This window comes from Hyperolius riggenbachi, chromosome 6 (genome assembly GCF_040937935.1).
Source record: "Hyperolius riggenbachi isolate aHypRig1 chromosome 6, aHypRig1.pri, whole genome shotgun sequence".
In the NCBI taxonomy this organism is placed as follows: Eukaryota; Metazoa; Chordata; class Amphibia; order Anura; family Hyperoliidae; genus Hyperolius; species Hyperolius riggenbachi.
Window position 1 is genome coordinate 195,359,491 of NC_090651.1, and position 22,926 is coordinate 195,382,416.

The 22,926-nt window shown below is 49.8% G+C and overlaps 1 protein-coding gene across 2 annotated transcripts in view; it reads left to right on the forward strand.

The window, feature by feature from the left end:
• ROBO4 (roundabout guidance receptor 4) overlaps positions 1 to 22,926 on the forward strand; it is a 1,158,575-nt gene that overhangs the window by 183,774 nt on the left and 951,875 nt on the right. For both annotated transcript variants that reach the window (XM_068240264.1, XM_068240265.1), the window contains exon 2: positions 8,431 to 8,733. In XM_068240264.1, the coding sequence (XP_068096365.1) occupies positions 8,431 to 8,733 (303 nt within the window). The remainder of the gene's footprint in view (positions 1 to 8,430; positions 8,734 to 22,926) is intronic.

Genomic DNA, 22,926 nt, shown 5'->3' on the forward strand with positions numbered 1-22,926 from the left:
AAGCAGCTGGGACTTTCCGCTGAATTTCCGCAAAGCGTGCCATGGTTGTGTAAGACCGCCTCAAATGCCCACAGAACTTCCTGGCCTGCTTCAGGACATCCGCTAAGCCAGGGTACTTTGCCACAAATCTTTAAACAACTAGATTCATGACATGTGCCATGCAGGGTATGTGTGTCAGCTTCCCCATATGCAAAGCGGCAAGCAGATTGCTGCCGTTGTCGCACACCACGTTGCCTATCTCCAGGTGGTGCGGGGTCAGCTACTCATCCACCTGTTTCTTAAGAGCAGGCAGGAGAGCTGCTCCAGTGTGACTCTCCGATTTGAGACAAGACATGTCTAAGATGGCGTGACACCGTCGTACCTGGCATGCAGCATAGGCCCTGCGGAGCTGGGGCTGTGTAGCTGGAGAGGAGAACTGCCACTCAGCCAAGGAGGAGGAGGACAGCAAAGAGCATGTAGCAGGAGGAGAGGAGGTGGCAGGAGGCCTGCCTGCAAGCTGTGGAGGTGTCACAATTTGGTCCGCTGCGCCCTGCTTGCCATCGTTCACCACCAGGTTGACCCAATGGGCTGTGTACGTAATGTAGCGGCCCTGCCCGTGCTTGGCAGACCAGGCATCCGTGGTCAGGTGGACCCTTGACCCAACGCTCTTTGCAAGAGATGACACCACTTGCCTCTCAACTTCACGGTGCAGTTGGGGTATGGCCTTTCTCGAAAAATAAGTGCGGCCTGGCATCTTCCACTGCGGTGTTCCGATGGCCACAAATTTACGGAAGGCCTCAGAGTCCACCAGCCGGTATGGTAACAGCTGGCGAGCTAACAGTTCCGCCACGCCAGCTGTCAGACGCCGGGCAAGGGGGTGACTGGCCGAAATTGGCTTCTTCCGCTCAAACATTTCCTTCACGGACACCTGACTGCTGCTGTGGGCAGAGGAGCAGGAAGCGCTCAAGGGCAGAGGCGGAGTGGAGGAGGGTGCCTGTGAAGGTGGAAGGGAGAAAGCGGCAGAAGCAGAGGATGCACCTGAAGGAGGAAGAGGAGAAGGAGGGTGACTTTTCTTTTGTGTGCTGCTGCTGCTGCTTTTGCTCAGGTGGCCATCCCATTGCTGTTTGTGCTTTTTCTCCAGGTGCCTTCGTAAGGCACTTGTCCCTACGTGAGTGTTGGCCTTTCCACGGCTCAATTTTTGTTGGCAGAGCGAATAGATGGCTTTGGTCCGATCTGAGGCACACACATTAAAAAAAATGTCCACACCGCTGAGCCACCCTGGGATGTGGGCACTATGGGGACCTCAGCAGCTGATGCTGAAGGGCAAGTTGGCTGGCTGTACATAGGTGGCGATACATGGTGCCGGACACTGCCACCAGCTGTTTCTGACGAAGAGCTGCCCCAGCTTCTTTCAGCAACTTCTCTCCTCCTACTACTCTCTGACTCCCCCTCTGAACTGTCCCCCTCTTCATCTCCTCTATTGGGAACATACAGAGGATCCCTATCATCGTCATCATCGTAATCATTCTGCCCAGCTTCGCTTGCCTCAGAAAAATCCAAACATGCACCATCAGTAGGTCCTTCATCCTCCTTACACGTTACATCCATAGTGTTGCCGCGTAACTCAAACATATGAGCTGGTGAAAATTCATCTGGCTGTAACAATGGCTGTGCATCAGTGATTTCAACACTAAATAATTCTTGCAAAGTGTCAAATGCAGCGGAAGTGCTGCTAGTAGTAGCGCTGGTGGCTGAGCAAGATGAGGTGTTCTGTGTCGCTAAATACTCAACCACGTCCTGACAATCTTGGGAGGTGATGGGACGTGCCTTCTTCCGAGCACTGTACTGTGGGCCAGGTCCACACGAAATTACATTTACACGACCTTGCGCAGATCTGCCGGGTAGCCTTCCTCTGGCTCTGGCACTACCTCTTCCTCTACCTGTTTTGTCCATATCGGGTATGCACAGAGTGGTATATCACACTGCGTGCACTCACGTAGGTAGGTGGGTTCACTTAACTGCACAGGTATGCACACTGATGCGGTGGGTTCACTGAACAGAACAGGTATGCAGTGGCGGGTTCACTGAACAGAACAAGTATACAGTGGCGGGTTCACTGAACACAACAGGTATGCAGTGGCGGGTTCACTGAACAGAACAGGTATACAGTGGCGGGTTCACTGAACACAACAGGTATACAGTGGCGGGTTCACTGAACAGAACAGGTATACAGTGGCGGGTTCACTGAACAGAACAGGTATGCAGTGGAGGGTTCACTGAACAGGTATACAGTGGCGGGTCCACTGAACAGAACAGGTATGCAGTGGCGGGTTCACTGAACAGGTATACAGTGGCGGGTCCACTGAACAGAACAGGTATACAGTGGCGGGTTCACTGAACACAACAGGTATGCAGTGGCGGGTTCACTGAACACAACAGGTATACAGTGGCGGGTTCACTGAACACAACAGGTATGCAGTGGCGGGTTCACTGAACAGGTATACAGTGGTGGGTTCACTGAACAGAACAGGTATACAGTGGTGGGTTCACTGAACAGAACAGGTATGCAGTGGCGGGTTCACAGAACAGGTATGCAGTGGCAGGTTCACTGAACACAACAGGTATGCAGTGGCGGGTTCACTGAACAGGTATACAGTGGCGGGTCCACTGAACAGAACAGGTATGCAGTGGCAGGTTCACTGAACACAACAGGTATGCAGTGGCGGGTTCACTGAACAGAACAGGTATACAGTGGCGGGTTCACTGAACAGGTATACAGTGGCGGGTCCACTGAACAGAACCGGTATGCAGTGGTGGGTTCACTGAACAGGTATGCAGTGGCAGCCTGGCAGGTTCACTGAACAGGTATGCAGTGGTGGGTTCACTGAACAGGTATGCAGTGGTGGGTTCAATGAACAGGTATGCAGTGGTGGGTTCAATGAACAGGTATGCAGTGGTGAGTTCACAGAACAGGTATGCAGCCAGGAACAAGCTAAGCCTAACTAATCTTTCCCTATGAGAGACAGTCTGCAGCAGCTCGCCCTACTCTCACTAATGCAGGCACACGAGTGACCGTAATGGTCGCCGCTGCCTGCCTTATATAAGGGGGGTGGGGCTCCAGGGGCTAGTGTAGCCTAATTGGCTACACTGGGCCTGCTGACTGTGATGTAGAGGGTCAAAGCTGACTCTCCATGGTGCATTATGGGGCGAACCGAACTTCCGCAAACGTTTGCCTGCGGGACGCGAACGCGAACCACGGAAGTTCGCATGGAACCGTTCGCAGGCGAACCGTTCGGCCCAACTCTACTGCCAGCACACACCCTGAATGACCTGAGGCTCATAGCATAATCCATAACTCCCCAGTTCTGTCATATTTCTGGGGTCCCTGAGATGGCAGCTTTGCCAAACGTGGGGAAAGTGTTGGTTCTGTGAAATTCCCAGAACTCTGTCCCCTAAACTCTCATAGCAATATGGGTTTGAAGAGACGGGGGGTAAATTCTCATGATAGACCTGTCATATTTCATGTCCTAGGATTCGTAAAATCATGCTGAGTGTGAATATGCGGTATAGGTTTTAACTGCCCCCGCGTGCACCCCAAGATGGGCCGAACTAGAATTCTGCTAGTCTGAGGGTCTGTAAGGATGGGACAGCCCCTGCTCCATCCTCCCGAGGCTGGACTTGTGCCTGTCATAGCCACTCCCCGCAGCGATGGGTGATAAAACTATTGACAGGCTGAAACGCAAGTGTCCTCCACCTTGAAACACCATCTTGATCATATCTGTGCCAGCTTGAAGATATGCTGGCATCCACCTGGTCTGAACTCTGAACTTTGAACTGAAACAAAAGGAACTCTACAAGTTTTCCCACAACAGGACATATTTCCACAAATCAAAATATTTTTTTATCCCTTTTAGTTTCTTTTATACTGTGTTATCATTTGGCTCTATAATTGTTGATTTTAACGATTTTCTGTATATATTAATTATTTATATTGCACGTATATAAAGACTTTATCAAAGTCGTTTACTGTTCCGCTACACCTGCTATACAGCCATACACAGAAACTGAACTCAGGTCTCTGAGGAGTCGCTACTATTGTTGATATCTAGACAGAATACAGCATGTTTTAACCGTTTTATTTGCAGGATCAGTCAGTCAGTCGGTAGGGACCACTGGCCCATACCAGTGGTGGTGGCAGATATACCCTGAAATAGTGTGTAAAGTGTATTTCCGTAACCCACAGGCTCCCTTCTGGTTTGTCTGCGGCCAATTCCCAACGGTTTCTGCGCATTGACTGTGACCACAGTTTGCACGATCTGTGCGCTGGAACCGTTTGGAAGGCATTTCGTGTTCCAGCCACCAGGGCTCCTGTGACAGAGGGGGTGGATGAGAGAGAGTCTTGCCACAGCTTTCTTCCTCCACAAGCAGCCAGGATCACCAGTGTCAGCCCCAGCAGCACGGCAGCTACATGACCTCTGACCTCACTGGATGCTAAGCTATCAGAGACACAAAGGCTGCCGAGTGCTTGATAGGAAAGAGGAGAGAAATTTCGAGGGCAAGCTGAAGCCACAGGGGACGGAGGCAGAATAGTGTGCTGCCACTTGTGGAGTAGAGGAAGCTGGGCATCGGGCAGCACACGCAAGCACAGCTCACAGCTTGTGATGGAGCTCACTCTCCTGGGGCGGAAGCAGGTTCAGTGGACAGGCAGCACACATGGGGGTACAGTCAGCTGAACTGCACACAGGCAACATGTTAAGCACATACTGTGTCTCTGTGTCCTACGCTGGTGTGATTACTCCAATGTCCGGTGGGGGGCGGAGCTACAGAGCCACTAGCAGTACATTGTATGTATGTACTGTGGCTGCTTAGGAGGGGCTGGAGGCGGGACAGAGCATGCTTGCTCCTTTTCTATTAACTAGAGTAGCTGTCAGCTATGTTCCTGGCAAAGAGAAGGGCAATTAAAAATCTAATGTTATTGTAGCGGCAGGCGACGCCTTATGACGGCCATGCCGCCTCAGGTGACTGCTTGTAGTGCCTGTGCCCTCAGGTGCCCCTGACCATGCTAATACATGAACCGAAAGAAACGCGTAGGTTCATGTCTATGGGAGGGGAGAATGTTGTCTAATTACTTTTAGGGACACTTCGTCTAACTGTGTTATAGGAGGAAACTCGGGCTCACATCCTGTATTACCACGTACCACTTTTTTTGGGGGGGGGGGGGGCGCCACAGGATTTCTTGCCTGGAGTGACAACAGGGCTAGAGGCACCTGGTTAAAGGTGCCCATACACTTATAGATTTGCAGCAGATTCGACCATCAGATTTCTGTCAGATGCCTGTCAAGTCGAATCTGACAGGAATCTATCTGATGTGTACCACACACTAGGAACTGATTTCCAATAGATTTCAGAATTAAATCTATTGGAAATCTATCTAAATGCATTATTGGACCATTAGATCCAATGCAACTCTATGGGCCAGGGATTTACTACCAGCAGCAGATCGATCTAGATCTTCCATACTGTCAGATAGATCGAATCCATCAAAATCGATCGAAATCAGCCACAAATCGATTGAGCAGTAGATTTGAAAAACTCGATTTCTGATCAATGGCTGAAATCAATCAGTGTATGGGCCCCTTTACACTTTTTACCTGGTTAAAGACTGTTTAGAATCCTTTGAAGTGTGACCAACTTAATAGTGAGCATGCACTGTGATGGGTTTCTTCTTTTTAACCAGATTTTAGGTAAGAAATGTATTAACTACTACACATTAGTGTAAAAAGAAGGCTAGTTAAAATGTGCATCACTTTGTTTACAAAACTCCCTTTAGTATTGCAGTGTTTACTTCCCCCTATTGTGTCCATCGAATATGCACAAGGTGGAAACCCCTAAAAATACAAACTACGCTACGGTAGCTTGTATCCTGGCCCAGACTGAGTGCTGATCATCTGTGTCTACTTCCTGATTCTTTTCCTGTATAGTGCATTCCTAGCATTTTCAGCAAATGTTTCCTTAGTTGTTGTTCATATATTTTAATTGTAGTAGCACATTTATATTTGTGTTTACTGGAAACACCGAGGGGGAAAGTAACTTTAAAAATGTTTTATCAAACACTAAGAATAATTTTCAACACTTTAATTTTAGCATGCAATACGAGTCAATTAATTAATTTTAAAAACAAAAAAAGTAAATGTGGATCCCCTGGACCCCTGGCACCAGCTCCCCTGACGTCAGGACTGAGACACATGGGTTCCCTGCTCCAGGTTATCCTAACCGAAGTCCATTAGCACTCCAACTCCATCTCGAGACCTGATCACATCCCACACAGTCCAGCATCGAGGCCTGGTACATCTCTAATATAAACGTGACTCCCCTCCATCACTCTTCTGCGCTCTGATGCCCATAGAGATCCAGCCCCATCCCCCCCAACACCATGAGTATCTGCGGTCCAAGCAGGGCCGGATTACCGACCAGGCAACAAAAGCAGTCGCTTGGGGCCCCATTCAGAGTCAAAGGGGCCCCATCAGCACATAAACCAGCCCTTGCCATCCTGTCAGCAGTGGCTGGATGGTATAATGGTTAAAGGGACTCTGAGCAGTGCAGTAACTATGGAAAGATGCATATCATTTTAAAGCTCTCTTTCTCCTCTTTCCAATGATATATAAACGGCTGCTCTATGCCTTTTAGTTTTCGATATTTTCGCGATCGAAATCACGGCCACAGGACGACTTTTCTCCAAAGTTGGCAGCTCGATTCAGCACAATGCAATGAAATATAAGGAACCCAGGGGGATATAATTACAAACATCATGCTGGTAGGTGTGAGGATGTAATGAATTAGTTGTGGGTATGCTTAAAGGCATATCCACAGGCACTGCTTGGAGTCCCTTTAAGGGCTCTGCCGCTGACACAGGAGACCAGGGTTCGAATCTCAGCTCTGCCTGTTCAGTAAGCCAGCACCTATTCAGTAGGAGACCGTAGGCAAGTCTCTCTAACACTGCTACTGCCTATAGGGCGCGTCCTAGTGGCTGCAGCTCTGGCGCTTTGAGTCCACCAGGAGAAAAGCGCAATATAAATGTTATTTGTCTTGTCAAATGATGCCGTGCACTGCTGATTGTCTTCAGAGCCAGGCTCTCCTCCTAGGTCCCCCTCCTGCTACTGTGCGCTCTGCCGCTGCCCACTCCACCCTCCCTTCCCACAGAGAACCACAGCTGCAGCAAGAATGATAGCAGCAGATGGCAAACGCTCACTCACCTATCCATGATCCAAGCAATAGAGATCCCGTCATCTGAAACCCATCTGTCTCTTCTACAGTGCAGCCGTTCGCTCTGAACTTCCTGATTTTCAGATCAGACAGGAAGTAGGAAGTAGTAATAGTAGTAGTAACAGAGCGGCAGCACTCTAGAGGAGACAGATAGGCTCCGGATGACGGGACCTCTATTGCTTGGATCGCAATAGGTGAATGTGATCCATCTGGTGCTGTCATTCTCCCCCACTGCGGCTGCCTTCTCTGCTGGACTATCGTATTCACTGGGATGGAGGCTGCATGGTGGCTGTCTAGTTTGGGAGGAAATTGGTTATTCGGTGGTGGGAGTGGTTATGTAATTCTGTCTGGGGAACGGCTTCCGGTTTGGCGGTGTCCAGAGCTTTCTGCTGTTGCCAGGCTGGAGATGCAGGGGGAAAGTGCTGCTGCTGTGATATCTGGCGCCCTCTTCACAGAGGTGCCCCAGCCCCTGAGTGCAAATGTCCCAGCCATTCATCTCTCACTCTGCATTTTGCCGCTGCTATTCCCTGCATTGTGCACCCACAGAGGAAAGCGTGCTGTTGCCCATAGCAACCAGTAGCTCGGCTGCCCGGTGTGTGTGGCATATTGCTGTGCAGCTGCATCTTCTGATTCTATTACGACATGATGAGGGGGCCCAAATCAGTTACTTTGCTTAGGGCCCCATTTAGCCTTAATCCGGCTCTGACTTGTGCAGTTGCAATATGCGACTGATGAGGTGGGTGCATTTGTGTGCAGGTGGTCACACTACCTGCGCACGCATAGACCTACCAATGGGTTGGTGAGTTTTATATGTGGCCAGCAGGGCAGAAGGGAGCTCCAAAGCTGCAACAAGGGACCCAAAAGACTTCTAGGGGCTGGAAGAAGCCCTAGGTAAGTAAAAATTGTTTTTATTTTTTCACCCCGGGAGTCCTTTAAGAGCTGATTTTTGTGTATGAAATCTAGACATGGGGGGCTAAGGACAACCAGAAAAACAATTATAATGAAATCTAACCCCCAAAAAATTAAAGGTACAGATATGATGATTTGTTAAAGCAATGCAACAACAATTGATTTGTAATACATTTTTAAATTACCAGTGAACTATTAGAACGCTGCTTTTACTAAGCTGTGTCGTATATACACCATGTATGTATGGTATGATTCTAAGATAATTGTACTGTCTTGTAGGTCCGAAGTCCACTTCAGAAGAATTTGCACCTCGTATCATTCAACATCCTTCAGACACAGTGGTACGACGGGACCAGCCAATCACTATGAACTGCCGCGCTGAAGGCTACCCAGAGCCCACCACTGAGTGGTATCACAACGGAGTCAAAATGGACTTCTCCAAATTTCATGGGTCTCTGATAAATGGCGGATCAATATTCTTCTATCAAATTAAAGGAAGATCAGATGAAGGACTATACATCTGTGTTGCAAAGAATGCCCTGGGCATGGCAATTAGCAAGAATGCGTCTCTCACTATTTCTAGTAAGAAAACAAACTTGCTCCATGTTACATTTTTTCATACTGAGTAAATATAAAACAGATAATCCAAATCCACTGTAACACTCAAATTCATGGTAATATTTCCCATTATGAATGGTAGCCTGGTGACTATGAGTGTCTGAGCCTCTTACTCTCTGGTGCCACTGTTCAAAGAGTACCTATTCCCACTTACAGGTCCATCCATATGCTTCTATGGCTGCAAACCCTGCCATTGACACTCCAATCTTTGTAGCACCTGTAGCTGTCTCCTAGTAATTATCCACACCACCCATCCCTTGCCATCTCCTTTAGAATAGGCACCCACTTTCACTGTCTGTGCATTTGTATCTGACAGGCTTTATTGCAGGATTTATACAGAATATTTAACATTCAAAATGAATCCAAGTTTTGGTTATGTCACAGTGGTATATGATACTCTTTGAAGAAAGAAATAATGGATGCACTTGCACTACAGTAATTATTTTAGAATTTCACCATGAAGCTGATGTTTCGAGATCTCAAGGATCTCTTTATCAAGGCAATAATTGGTCTGAGCAAAATCTGCCTGTGCATTCCGCAGCTGCCACACCGAGCATACACATTGCTGTCCTGCAAATGTCTGGAGTTTAACCTGTCGTGGGAATCTCCCAGTATTGAACGCATGCAGTTGTTTTTTATATAGTGGTGAACTGCACCAAATGACTAGCTGCATAAGTGTGCAGAGCCTACTAACAGACAAAATGCATACCCTGCATTCAATTCAGATGCACCAAATTACCAATAGAGGACGTTGTTTTCCATAATAGCATGTAAACCAACGTCCTCTAATGGTAATTTGATGCATCTGAATTGAATACTGGGTGTGCATGTTGTCTATTAGTGGCTTTGAACACTTATGCAGCTAGTCATTTTGATGCAATTCATCTTAAGCAGCACTGTCTTTCTCCACTATATAAAAAAAAAAAACCTGTATGTTTATTCTATTGCCAGTCGCTCCCATTTAATAGTTTTGCATCTAGTGCATATGCAGAGCTTCGGTTTTTGGATTCAAGGTGCATTTGTTGTCTCTGGGGGGCTCAGCTCATCTCTGTTGGCACCCAATTAGAGGCTACCTGCTGATGCGCTGTTTTTCTTTTTTGTCTTTTTTTTTTTCTTCTTTGCATGCAGTTACCGTATTTTTCGGACCATAAGACGCACCTAGGTTTAGAGGACAAAAATCAAGGAAGAAAAATATAAACTAAACCTTGGTGTGTCCATGGTCCAGGGGCATCTTGTGGACCTTTCCAGCCAGCTAAGCTTTCTCTAGCTAAGCCACACTAGCCCCTGCAGCTACATTAAATACCCTATTATAACCTATGCTGTCCCATTGACAACACTAACTACACTAAACCTGCTGCTCATCCACCAGCTACGCTAACCTATGCTATCTATACGGTAGTTAGTAAAATAAGTGCATAAACACAAGAATTCGCTTCCAAAGAAAGCAAGACACATAGCATAGCTGAATATCAGACCAAGGAAAGCATTGCACAACCTTGTACTGCAGCCATTACCTGTCCAGGCGGGGGTCTTGTCCACATGGCATGATCCGAAGCACTCTGCTGCCTCTGGACTTCAAGCACGGCTGTTTCGTGACCTAGGAATCCCAGAGACCAGTGGATAACCCCCTCTCCCGGTGCAGTGCAAGATGCTGATGTCCGTGGGCTTCCGGAAAGATCACTGCAGCGGCAAGAGATTGAGTGCTGCCTGTCCCCCGCACACTCTGGGTGTCGCTCCCGGTCCTCTCCTGCCCGGTGATTTCCTCCATTGGCCCTCGGTAAAAATTGCTCCCGCTGCAAGAGATCGAGTGCTGCCATTCCCCCGCACACACCGGGCGCCGCTCCAAGCCATCTCCTGCTCTCTCATAGCTGTAAATTCCCCCGCGCTGCAATACAAATCCTCCGCCGGCTTCCTTCTTCCTGGTCACTGTGCCCCCTCACTGTGTGACCTGATGGCGTGCGTGTGCGCCGTCAGGTCACACAGTGAGGGGGCGCATTGACCAGGAAGAAGGAAGCCGGCGGAGGATTCGTATTGCAGCGCGCGGGGGAATTTACAGCTATGAGAGAGCAGGAGCTGGCTTGGAGCGGCATCCGGAGTGTGCGGGGGAAAGTCAGCACTCGATCTCTTGCAGCGGGAGCGATGTTTGCCGGGGGCCAATGGAGGAAAACACCGGGCAGGAGAGGACCGGGAGCGACACCCGGAGTGTGCAGGGAACAAGCAACACTCAATCTCTTGCCGCTGCAGCAATCTTTCCGGAAGCCCACGGACATCAGCATCTTGCACTGCAGCGGGAGAGGGGGTTATCTGCTGGTCTCTGGGATTCCCAGGTCAGGAAATAGCACATTTGTAGGGGTAATGGCTTCTGCAGTTTAACGGCGGAGGAAAAGTGGGTCATTGGGGCATACATTCGGACCATAAGACGCACTGACTCCCCCCCCCCCCCCCCCCCACTTCTGGAGAAGAAAAAGTGAGTCTTATGGTCCGAAAAATACGGTATTTGATCGGTGGACAGAATTGGCTCAGAGTAATTCAGGGCTGTAGACTCGGTACACAAATCTTCCAACTCCATAGTATAAGATTCCACCAACTCCGACTCCTCGACCCCAACTAGTTGATTGAAAGTATGTAACATAAATGGCATTTCATCACTGCCAAAGCTTAGAAGTCTTAAAGCTATTTTAAGATTTAAAAAAACAAAAGATCCTCGCCAGGAAGCTGACACTCTACCCCGTTGGCTATGCTGGCCTGTCATTACCAAAGTGAATGCCCCAACATGTCGTCTGTATAATAAGATTCACTGAAACACAATATTGACCTGGTTCTGGCATGTAGCCCTGCCCACAGATTTATTTTTTTGTTTTAAGATCTGATAAAGAAAAGGCCAGGGAGGGAGGTACAGAGGGAAGAACAGGAGCCTGGTAGTGGAGCTCCTACTGCGGCCTAAGGGGATCGCTAACCCCTCTTAGGTAGAGGACATGGCTCCAGGGCTGGATCCCTCTAAGAACAGGAAGAAAGATGCTGCTCGGCCTCAAAAACTGATTGATTATTTTGCACTTGTGGCCCAGAGCTAGGATCCAAGGCCGCACTGAGCCACGGATGCCTGCTCTGCATTCAGCAGAACCAGATAGGGATGCTGTTCATAACAGTCGGGAAGGCTCCCTTTCTTCCCCAGACTCAGCCTCACCTTTTCAAAGCCCCATGAAATCCCGACCCAGGCAAGAGAGGGATGGAGATACAGTAGACCAAATGTCCCATGCATCTGTAGGTGGTAGACACTGTAAAGCGCCATACCCTATTAAAGCTTTCCCTGCTTCAGACCAGGCAGTATCTCATACGTATACTAAAATCATCTTACTGACTTTTAAAAGCTCGTTGTCTGAATTATCCTTTCCCATTAAAAACCTTCATCAAAAGATTGATGCCTCAGGGGAAAGAGTGAACAGCTCAGAGCACAAAATCACACATCTCATAAGGGAGCAAAAACAATACAGTGGAAGTCACTGAGAGTCACACATCAGATATCGCATGGCTGAAACTGAAATCTGCCGACCTAGAGGATAGCAGCAGGCAGAACAATTTAACATTTAAAGTCAGGGGCGTAGCTAGAAATGACTGGGCCCCATAGCAAAAAAAATGTATGCACCCCCCACGACCTTCCAACCCCACGGACCTTGGACCTCCCACCTAATCATTCCTCCAGGACCCTCCACCCCAACATTCCCACACCCCTCTAAGTACAGTATAAGTAGCCAGGTCTATAGGTGTCCCCAGTTTAGGTAGTAGTCAAGGGCATAACTAGAAATCACTCGGCCCCCTTGTGGCAAAACTAAATACTGTACAAATGTTTTAACTCATACATGAACATTATGGAAAATCCAAGTTGAAAATAAACTGTGAAGATAAACAATTTCATCCATCCTACTCCTGAAAAATATATTAATTTTTTTTTAGAACTTCCCAGTTTCATTTTCTGTTTTAAAAAGCTAAAAAGGTAGGTTTCATGCTATTGTCTCATATGATGATGATCAGGGGAGGACTGGCCAGGGGGGAAGGGGGGAGATTTCCCCCCAGGCTGCCTCTCATTTAATGATTTAGGGCTGGCCGATCCACCAATCTTTTCGATTATTATTGAATCAGATGAAAACCTGTGCTGCCACAAGCATGCCCAATCAAGGATTTGACTGATTTCAGGTGGAAATTAGTTGAATGTATTGATCTGAGATGCTGGGAAATCTCAGGTCGATGTGGTCGATCAAGTGCTGCAATCACGAATGATGAATGTGACGGAAACTCGGGCCACTGTGGCTCAAAATATATTATGTGCCCCCCGATGCCTGTGCATTATATTTTACCTGTCACGCTGTCCCTCAAGTGTCCTTGCTGTATTTCTGCATTGGCGCCCCACGTGACCGTCGGCATATAGCACGTGGGGCGCAAGTGTGACATCATTTGGGCTGGGGTGCCGTGAAAACGGGCCTCTAGTTTGTGTTTTCCCTCCAGGCCAGAAGGCCCCAGTCCTCCCCTGATGATGATTCAGCTTTTCCCATAGTCTCGCAGTTAGCAATCATGTGACCCCCAACAAGACAAGTTCACCAATCATGAGGCCCCTATCAAGACAAATTCAGCACTCATGAGGCCCCCAACATGACAAATTCAGCAATCGTGAGGCCCCCAACAAGACAAATTCAGCAATCATGAGGCCCCCAACAAATCATGAGACCCCCAACAAGACAAATTCAGCAATCATGAGGCTCCCAACAAGACAAATTCAGCAGTCATGAGGCACATAAATAGACAGCATTTCACATAAATAGGTAGAATGCCCCCTTAATATGGTAGACACCTCTCACCTGGCTTCTGAATTCTCCTGTACTTGTTGCTGTGCCTGGCAATACTGTTTTGGGCTGGATTGGGGATGATGTGTGGGCTGAAAGGCCTGGCAGTGATGCTGTGGCCTGGCTGGCGGTGATGCTGTGGCCGGGTTGGCTGGCGGTGATGCTGTTGCCGATGCTGTGGCTGGGTAGGTGGTGATGCTGTGGCTAGGTTGGCTGGCGGTGATGCTGTGGCCGGGCTGGCTGGCAGTGATGCTGGGCTGTGCTTGGCTGGTTGAAGTAAGTGCTGGCCTGACTGGTGGTGATGCTGTGGCCTTTTTGACAGTGATTCTGGGCTGGTTGGCTGGTGGTGATGCTGGGCTGGCTGGCCTGGATAGTTTAGGTAGTGACAGGTGCCCCCTAGTTAAGGTAGCGCCAGGAGTCCCCCAGTTTAGGTAGTGACAGGAGCCCCCCAGTTCAGTCTGTGACAGGATCCCCCCAGTTTAGGCAGTGACAGGAGCCCCCCAGTTCAGGCAGTGACAGGAGCCCCCCAGTGTAAGTAGTGACAGGTGCCCCCCAGTTCAGGTAGTGACAGGGACCCCCCAGTGTATGTAGTGACAGGAGCCCCCAGTTTAGGTAGTGAGTGACAGGGACCCCCAGGTTAGGTAGTGAGTGACAGGGACCCCCAGGTTAGGTAGTCACAGGTGACCCCAGGCTAGGTAGTGAGTGGCAGGCGGCCCCCAAGTTAGGTAGTGACAGGGACCCCCAGTTAGGTAGTGACAGGCGACCCCCAGTTAGGTAGTGACAGGTGACCCCAGGTTAGGTAGTGACAGGAGCCCCACAGTTTAGGTAGTGAGTGACAGGGACCCCCAGGTTAGGTAGTTAGTGACAGGGACCCCCAGGTTAAGTAGTGAGTGACAGGGACCCCCAGGTTAGGTAGTGAGTGACAGGCACCCCGCAGGTTAGGTAGTGAGTGACAGGCGCCCCCTAGGTTAGGAAGTGACAGGAGCCCCCCAGGTTAGGTAGTGAGTGACAGGGACCCCTAGGTTAGTTAGTGAGTGACAGGGACCCCCAGGTTATGTAGTGAGTGACAGGGACCCCCAGTTAGGTAGTGGCAGGGACCCCCAGGTTAGGTAGTGAGTGACAGGGACCCCCAGGTTAGGTAGTGAGTGACAAGGACCCCCAGGTTAGGTAGTGACAGGCGCCCCCAGGTTAGGAAGTGACAGGAGCCCCCCAGGTTAGGTAGTGAGTGATAGGGACCCCCAGGTTAGGTAGTGAGTGACAGGGACCCCCAGTTAGGTAGTGACAGGGACCCCCAGGTTAGGTAGTGAGTGACAGGGACCCCCAGTTAGGTAGTGACAGGTGCCCCCTTACCTTGACAGCCAGCGTGCCCCCCTTCCCCCCAGGCCCACTCAGGGCCATTTTTGGGGGCTGGAGGGGTCGCAGAATGAGGGGAGAGCTTGGTGGCACGCCGGTGGGGAGGGGAGACAGGCCCCCCCTCACCTCGAGCTCTCCCCTCTGTGCTCCCCTCCAGCAATAAATAGTGCGTATGCAAGCGGCGGGCAGTGGCAGATACATACCTTCTGTGCGCTCCACGGATGTTCCTCTCTCTATCTTCTGACGCTACTTCCTGTATAAACAGGCTGGCTGGCCTGGATAGTTTAGGTAGGGACAGGTGCCCCCTAGTTAAGGTAGCGCCAGGAGTCCCCCAGTTTAGGTAGTGACAGGAGCCCCCCAGTTCAGGTAGTGACAGGAGCCCCCCAGTTCAGGTAGTGACAGGAGTCCCCCAGTTCAGGCAGTGACAGGAGCCCCCTAGTTCCAGCAAGTCGGGCTATAGCAAATCAAGCACCTCACCGGAAAGTTGTTTCTCTGCTGAATATCGGCCAAGTGCACAATGGCCGTGCAGGAATGCCTGAAATGCACACATACCCTCCTGGACTGCTTCAGGACCTCCTGTAAGCCTGGGTACTTACACACAAATCTTTGGATTATAAGATTCAGCACATGTGCCATGCAGGGTACATGTGTCAACTTTCCCAAACTCAAAGCCGAAATGAGATTGCTGCAGTTGTCACACACCACGTTGCCGATCTCCAGTTGGTGCGGGGTCAGCCACTGATTCACCTACATGTTCAGCGCAGCTAGGAGAGCTGCTCCAGTGTGACTCTCGGCTTTGAGGCAAGACATGTCCAAGATGGCGTGACGCTGTTGTACCTGGCATGCAGCATAGGCCCTGAGGAGCTGGGGGTGTGTAGTTGGAGAGGAGATTGCCGCACCAGTAGAGTAGCACTGCCACTCAGCCGAAGAGGACGACAACAAAGAGGATGTAGCAGGAGGAGAAGTAGAGGAGAAGGAGAGGAGGTGGCAGCAGGCCTGCCTGCAAGCCGTGAAGGTGTCACAACTAGGTCCGCTGCACAGCCGCGTACTCCCTGCTTGCCAGTGGTCACCAGGTTGGCCCAATGTATTGTATAAGTAATGTACCTGCCCTGACTGTGCTTTGCAGACCAGGTATCCGTGGTCAGATGGACCCTTGACCCAATACTGTGTGCCAGAGATGACACCACTTGCCTTTCAACTTCACAGTAAAGTTTGGGTATTGCCTTTTTAGAAAAATAATTGCGGCCTGGTATCTTCCATTGAGGTGTCCCAATCGCCACAAATTTTTCGGAAGGCCTCAGAGTCTACCAGCTGGTTTGGTAACAGCTGGCGAGCTTACAGTTCAGCCAAGCCAGCGGTCAGATGCCGGGCAAGGGGGTGACTGGCAGACATTGGCTTCTTCCGCTCAAAGATTTCCTTAACAGACACCTAACTGCTGTGGGCAGAGGAGCAGGAACCGGTCATGGTGAGAGGCGGAGTGGAGGAGGGTGGCTGTGAAGGTGCAAGGGATAAAGCGGCTGAAGGTGCTGCAACTGAAGGAGGAAGAGGAGGTGGAGGGTGGCTTTTGCGATTGTGTGCTGCGTTTCCTCAGGTGGTCATACCATTGCTGTTTGTGCTTTTTCATCATGTGCCTCCGTAAGGCAGTTGTCCCTACGTGGGTCTTGGTCTTTCCACGACTCAATTTTTGGTGGCAGAGAGTACAGATGGCATCGCTGTCATCTGAGGCAGACACAAAAAAATGTCCACACCACTGAGCCCTGGGATGATGGCATTTTGGTGGTGGCGGCAGCAGCGAACCTTGAAGGGCATGTTGGCTGGCTGTCCATAGGTGGCTATACATGCCACGAGCTGTTTCTGATGACGGGCTCCCCCTGCTTCTTTCAGCACAGCACCTTGTCTCCTCCTACTCCTCTTTGACTCCCCCTCTGAACTGTCCCCTGTTCATCTTGTCTATTGGGATCCCACATGACATCCATGGCAGGATCATCATCATCAGTATGCACAGGGGTGTCTGCGGGCTTCAGGCAATGGTAAATGTTGTGGGGAGTTCCTATGGCTGGAAGGGTCACCAATCCTCCAAATGATCCAATCAATCCACACAATTCCCATAAGGAACTCAACCCTCAGCGGATGCTTATCCAACGAAGAACATTTATTCAAGTGTTACATGAGTATACACAGCATAATACTTCCAGCACAACATTTCGGGCGAAGTGCCCTTTATCAAGTGCTCGAAGTTTCACATAGAAATAACACATTTATAACATCATTACACCTGACCACACCTTGCATAAGGGGGCGGGAACAATACCTATTGCATTTTAACCCTATGAACAGCTAGCTCTATAAAAAACACCTGAGACTAAAATCCTCGTTTAAGCCCCCTGGCGACTGCGTCCCCAGCCTATCCATCCACCAGGCCTCCCTCCTCAAAAGTTCCCTAATATGGTCACCACCCTCATATCACGGGACCACCTCCAAAACCTGCCAGCGCAATTGACTCACATTGTGGCCCAACTCAGAAAAATGTCTGGCTAATGGTGGATCCTTTCTAGAATCCTCTTGCTCACCACCTGTGGCCTTTTTAGGTTTTTTGATGTTACTTTTGTGTTCGTTTAATCGGGTCTTTATGTCCCTTGTGGTCTGTCCCACATAGGCCAGACCACAGGGACATTTAATGAAATACACCACCCCCTTTGTATCACAGGTGGCATAATCTCTAAGTAATATACCCTCACCTGACCGAGGGTGATGAACCTTGGGAATCTACACGGAAAAGATAAGTGATGGTGAGAGGGGAGAGTTGAACTTCATCACCACTTTTTGCCGTGAATCCGCCATTTTAAAGGATAAGATAGTTAAATTTTGGCCCATGGTAGCTGCGGATCCCCAGTTACTGTCAGTCTGTAGGGCCACCCCCAGATTTTTTTACAGGAAGGGCAAGTCCCTAAGGGATCATCTTGTCAGAGCTGACATTGGAAGACCCGGGGGGGCAAAACAAATGTTCCTGGGTACCCCTAAAAAGGGTACATTCCCCTGCTTACATTGCCAACATTGCAATAACATCATTAAAGGGCCCAAGGTTCATCACCCTCGGTCAGGTGAGGGTATATTACTTAGAGATTATGCCACCTGTGATACAAAGGGGGTGGTGTATTTCATTAAATGTCCCTGTGGTCTGGCCTATGTGGGACAGACCACAAGGGACATAAAGACCCGATTAAACGAACACAAAAGTAACATCAAAAAACCTAAAAAGGCCACAGGTGGTGAGCAAGAGGATTCTAGAAAGGATCCACCATTAGCCAGACATTTTTCTGAGTTGGGCCACAATGTGAGTCAATTGCGCTGGCAGGTTTTGGAGGTGGTCCCGAGATATGAGGGTGGTGACCATATTAGGGAACTTTTGAGGAGGGAGGCCTGGTGGATGGATAGGCTGGGGACGCAGTCGCCAGGGGGCTTAAACGAGGATTTTAGTCTCAGGTGTTTTTTATAGAGCTAGCTGTTCATAGGGTTAAAATGCAATAGGTATTGTTCCCGCCCCCTTATGCAAGGTGTGGTCAGGTGTAATGATGTTATAAATGTGTTATTTCTATGTGAAACTTCGAGCACTTGATAAAGGGCACTTCGCCCGAAACGTTGTGCTGGAAGTATTATGCTGTGTATACTCATGTAACACTTGAATAAATGTTCTTCGTTGGATAAGCATCCGCTGAGGGTTGAGTTCCTTATGGGAATTGTGTGGATTGATAGGATCATTATCATCATCATAATCATCCTCCACAGCTTTACTTGTATCAGACACCTCCAAAACTGCACTAACAACAGGTACTTCATCATTCTCACGCCTAACTCAGACATATAAGGTGGTGTAACATGCTTAGCGCCTTCATCTTGTAACAATAATGGCTGTGAATCAGTTAATTCCCCACCAAATAACTCCTGCAAACTCTCAATGGAGCGGATGAGGTGCTAGTAGTAGCAGTGGTGGCTGCCGGCTTAGTGTTAAGTGGGGTGCCAGAATCAGAGCAGGAGGAGGAAGATATGTCACGGAAGGCACGTGCAGAGGGGGGTGCTCTGGGTGCCCAGGCACCCCCCTTTTTAAAATCTTCAAAAAAGGCCCCTCTGGCCACACAAAATAAGCCCCACCCTTACCACGATAAGACCCACCCACCCATGGAAGCTCCACCCTGCCGGAACACTTTCAAGTGAAGAGTCCCGGACAGGAATCCTAGTGTGACATACTGACCTCTCCCTCCCCCTAATACCCATACTGACCTCTACCTCTCCCAGCACCCACAGTGACCTTTCCCTTCACCTAGCATCCACAGTGACCTCTCCCTCCACCTAGCACCCACAGTGACCTCTCCCTACACCTAGCAATCACAGTGACCTGTACTTCCCCCAGCACCCACAGAGACCTCTCCATCCACCTAGCACCCACAGTGACCTCGCCTTCCACCTAGGACCCATACTGACCTCTCCCTCCCCCAGCACCCACAGTGACCTCTCCCTCCACCTAGCACCCTTGGTTACCTCTGCCTCCCCCAGCACCCACAGTGACCTCTCCCTCCACCTAGCACCCACAGTGGCTTCTTCCTCCCCCAGCACCCACAAGGACCTCTACTTTCACCTGGCACCCACAATCACCTCTCCCTCCCCAGCTCTAGTAGTGATCCTGCCTACACCAGCACCCACAGTGAGCTTTCCCTCCACCAGCACCCACAGTGATCTGTCCCTCCCCCAGTGGCTATCCTCCTGTCCCCTGCAGCCCCCACAGGGACCTCCCATCCCAAAAGCAGCACCTACAGTGACCTCTCTCATCACCAGTGCCCACAGTGACCTCTCCCAACACACAGCATCCATGACTACTCCCTCCTCCAGTAACTACACTTACCTCTCCCAGCACCCACAGTCACCTCCCCTTCCTCCAGCACCCATACTGACCTCTTCCTTCCACAGCACCCACAGTGACCTACCATTCTCCCAGCACCCACACTGACCTCTACCTCCTCCAGCAACCACACTGACCTCTGCCTCCCCTAGCAGCAACTATGCCATTCATAGCCGCACCCACAATGACCTCCCCTTCCTCCAGCACCCACAATGACCTCTACCTCCCCCAAGACCCACAGTGACCTCCCCCAAAGGACCCACAGTGACCTCCCTTTCCTCCAGCACCCATACTGACCTCTACCTTCCACTGTGCCTACTATTACTTCTTCCCCCAGCACCCAGAGTGACCTACCCTTCCCCCAGCACCCACACTGACCTCTACCTCCCCCAGCAACCACACTGACCTCTACCTCCCCTAGCAGCAAATATGCCATTCATAGCAGTACCCACAGTGACCTCCCATTCCATGCAACCACAGCAATCCCACCAATATTCAGCACCCACATTACACGCAACCAGTAACCGCCACCATAGAAAGCACCCAGTACTTGCACCAAGCACCCTGCACCCAATACTCACATTCATCCTCCATATGGCACTTAGTACTTGCATCAAATAGCCACATGACACCCAGTACCAGCACCCCTTCACCCAATAGCTGGCACCCAGTACTCACATGGCACAGTACTTGCACCCAGCCCTGACATGGCACTCTCTGCTCACACCTGCACACAACCTCCACATGGCACCCACTATCTGCACTCACATAACCAGTACTAGCACCCAAAGTACCTGCACTCAGAATCCACATGACACACAATGCCCACCCATAGCTAGCACCCAGTGCAGGCATGACACCAAGTATTCACACCTATGTGATACCCAGTACCTGCACCCAACACCCACATGTTTCATCTGCAGTAGTTCCAGTTTCACTAAGCCTCTACTTAATGCCCAGCACAAACACCAAGCACTCACATATGACATTTAGTACTTGCACCCAGAACTCACAAGGGACTGAGTACCTGCAATCAACACCTACATGCTGCTTGGCACCCAGCATCTGCATTTAGCACCCACATAACAATAAATACCCCACCAGCCAGCACCCATCACCCATATGTCACCATGTACTCACTTCCAGTACCCACTTGGCACTCAGTATTTGCACCACATGACACCCTATAACCCCCATAATCAACACCCACATGGCACAGTAGTCACACAACACCAAGTTTCAAAGCCATTATATGCACCTAGTACCCGTCCATGGCTAGCACTCAACTAGTACCCAGTACTCACCCTTGGTCCGAACACATATGAGACTCAGCACTCTCCCATGGCACACATCCAGACCACACATGGCACCTCCTACTTACTCATGTCCTGCCCACTGCACCTACATTCACCCAGTACCCACTCTTGTCCTGTACCCAGCACTCACATGGCTTCCTGTACCAATTAGCACTCACATGGCACCCACTATTGTTTATTACCATCTGCTACTCATTCATCACCCAATACTACTTAGCACCCACTGCAAATAAACACCCAATATAAACTGGACCTTGGTACCCACTGCAGATTTACACAGACTGTACTTTGGCATCTCAGCACCCCTTGCAACTTAGCACAAAGTGGACCTTTGCATCATACCACCCACTGCATCTGGGCACCCACTGCACCTTGGCACTTTTTGCACTTTTGCATCTACTAATGCTTAGCAACCACTGCATATTGGCAACTATTTCTTCTTTGCCTGAAAAGAAGCTTGGGTGCTGATCTAGAGGGACAGAGGCCCCAGTAATGAAAGGTGATTCTGTCCAAAGATGAATAATGAAGGTGAGTCCGTGCATACATCAGGCTCCCCAGTGCCCACTCTAATAGTGGGCACCTATGACTGCTGATTTGAGGTTGGTGGCGCCAAAAGAGTTGGTTGGAAGGAGACACAAAGTTTGCCTGATACTGCTATAAAGTTGTGTGTGTGTGTGGGGGGGGGGGGGGCTGGGGGTTAAGACTGCCTAATGCTTTCTGAAGAGGGGATATTACATACACAATTTAGCATGATTGATCGATTAGGGCCCCTTTTTCAAATTTGAGCAGCACCCCCTTGAGGATCCTCTTCACGGCCCTGTGTCACAGTTCCATGAGGAAGCTGAGGAAGATGATGTGTTCTGTGTTAAATAGTCAACTACGTCCTGACAATCTTGGGGGTTGATGGTACGTGCCTTCTGAACACTGTACTTCGGTCGGTTCGCACAAAATCACGCCAGCACAACCTCGAACAGACTTGCCAGGTGGCCTTCCTCTGCCTCTTGTTTTGTCCATATTGGGGGGATGCAGGGAAAGGTATGCAGTGGCTGGTATAATACAGTGTGCAGTCACACAGATGCAGTGAAAGGTATACTCTGACTGGTACAATACAATGTGCAGTCACAGAGATGCAGGGAAAGGTATGCACTGACTGGTATAATACAGACGGCTAAATACAAACAGGATCTTATTGAATTATTGAGAGGAGGCCTGGATGAGGGCCTACTGAGTGATAAAGAGTTTGCCTATCTGGTTCCATCGGCCCCCCGAGTACCAGTAATTTACCAGACCCCCAAAATTCACAAAAGTCTGACCGATCCACCTGGGCGCCCAATTGTTAGTGGGATAGGGTCAGTCACCCACAGACTGGGGGAATACCTTGACACTTTTTTACAACCCTTGGTGGCAAAACTTCCAAGGGTTCTCAAGGACGCAGGACATACATTGAGGGTGCTTGAAGGGGTTACGGTGGAAGAGGGAATGGTGATGGGAACGGCAGACGTAAGCTCCCTCTATACAAATATTCCACACGAGGAGGGGATACAAGCAGTACAATTTTATATGGAGGAGGATGATAACCTTAATGCACATCAAGTGGAGTTCTTGGTGGACCTCTTGAGGTTTGCGCTGACTAGAAATTATTTTTGGTATAAGGGGGAGTATTATCTACAGAGGTTTGGATGCGCTATGGGGGCGTCCTTCGCTCCATCTCTGGCTAACCTCTATATGGGGAGGTGGGAGGAGTTGGCCATAGAGAGGG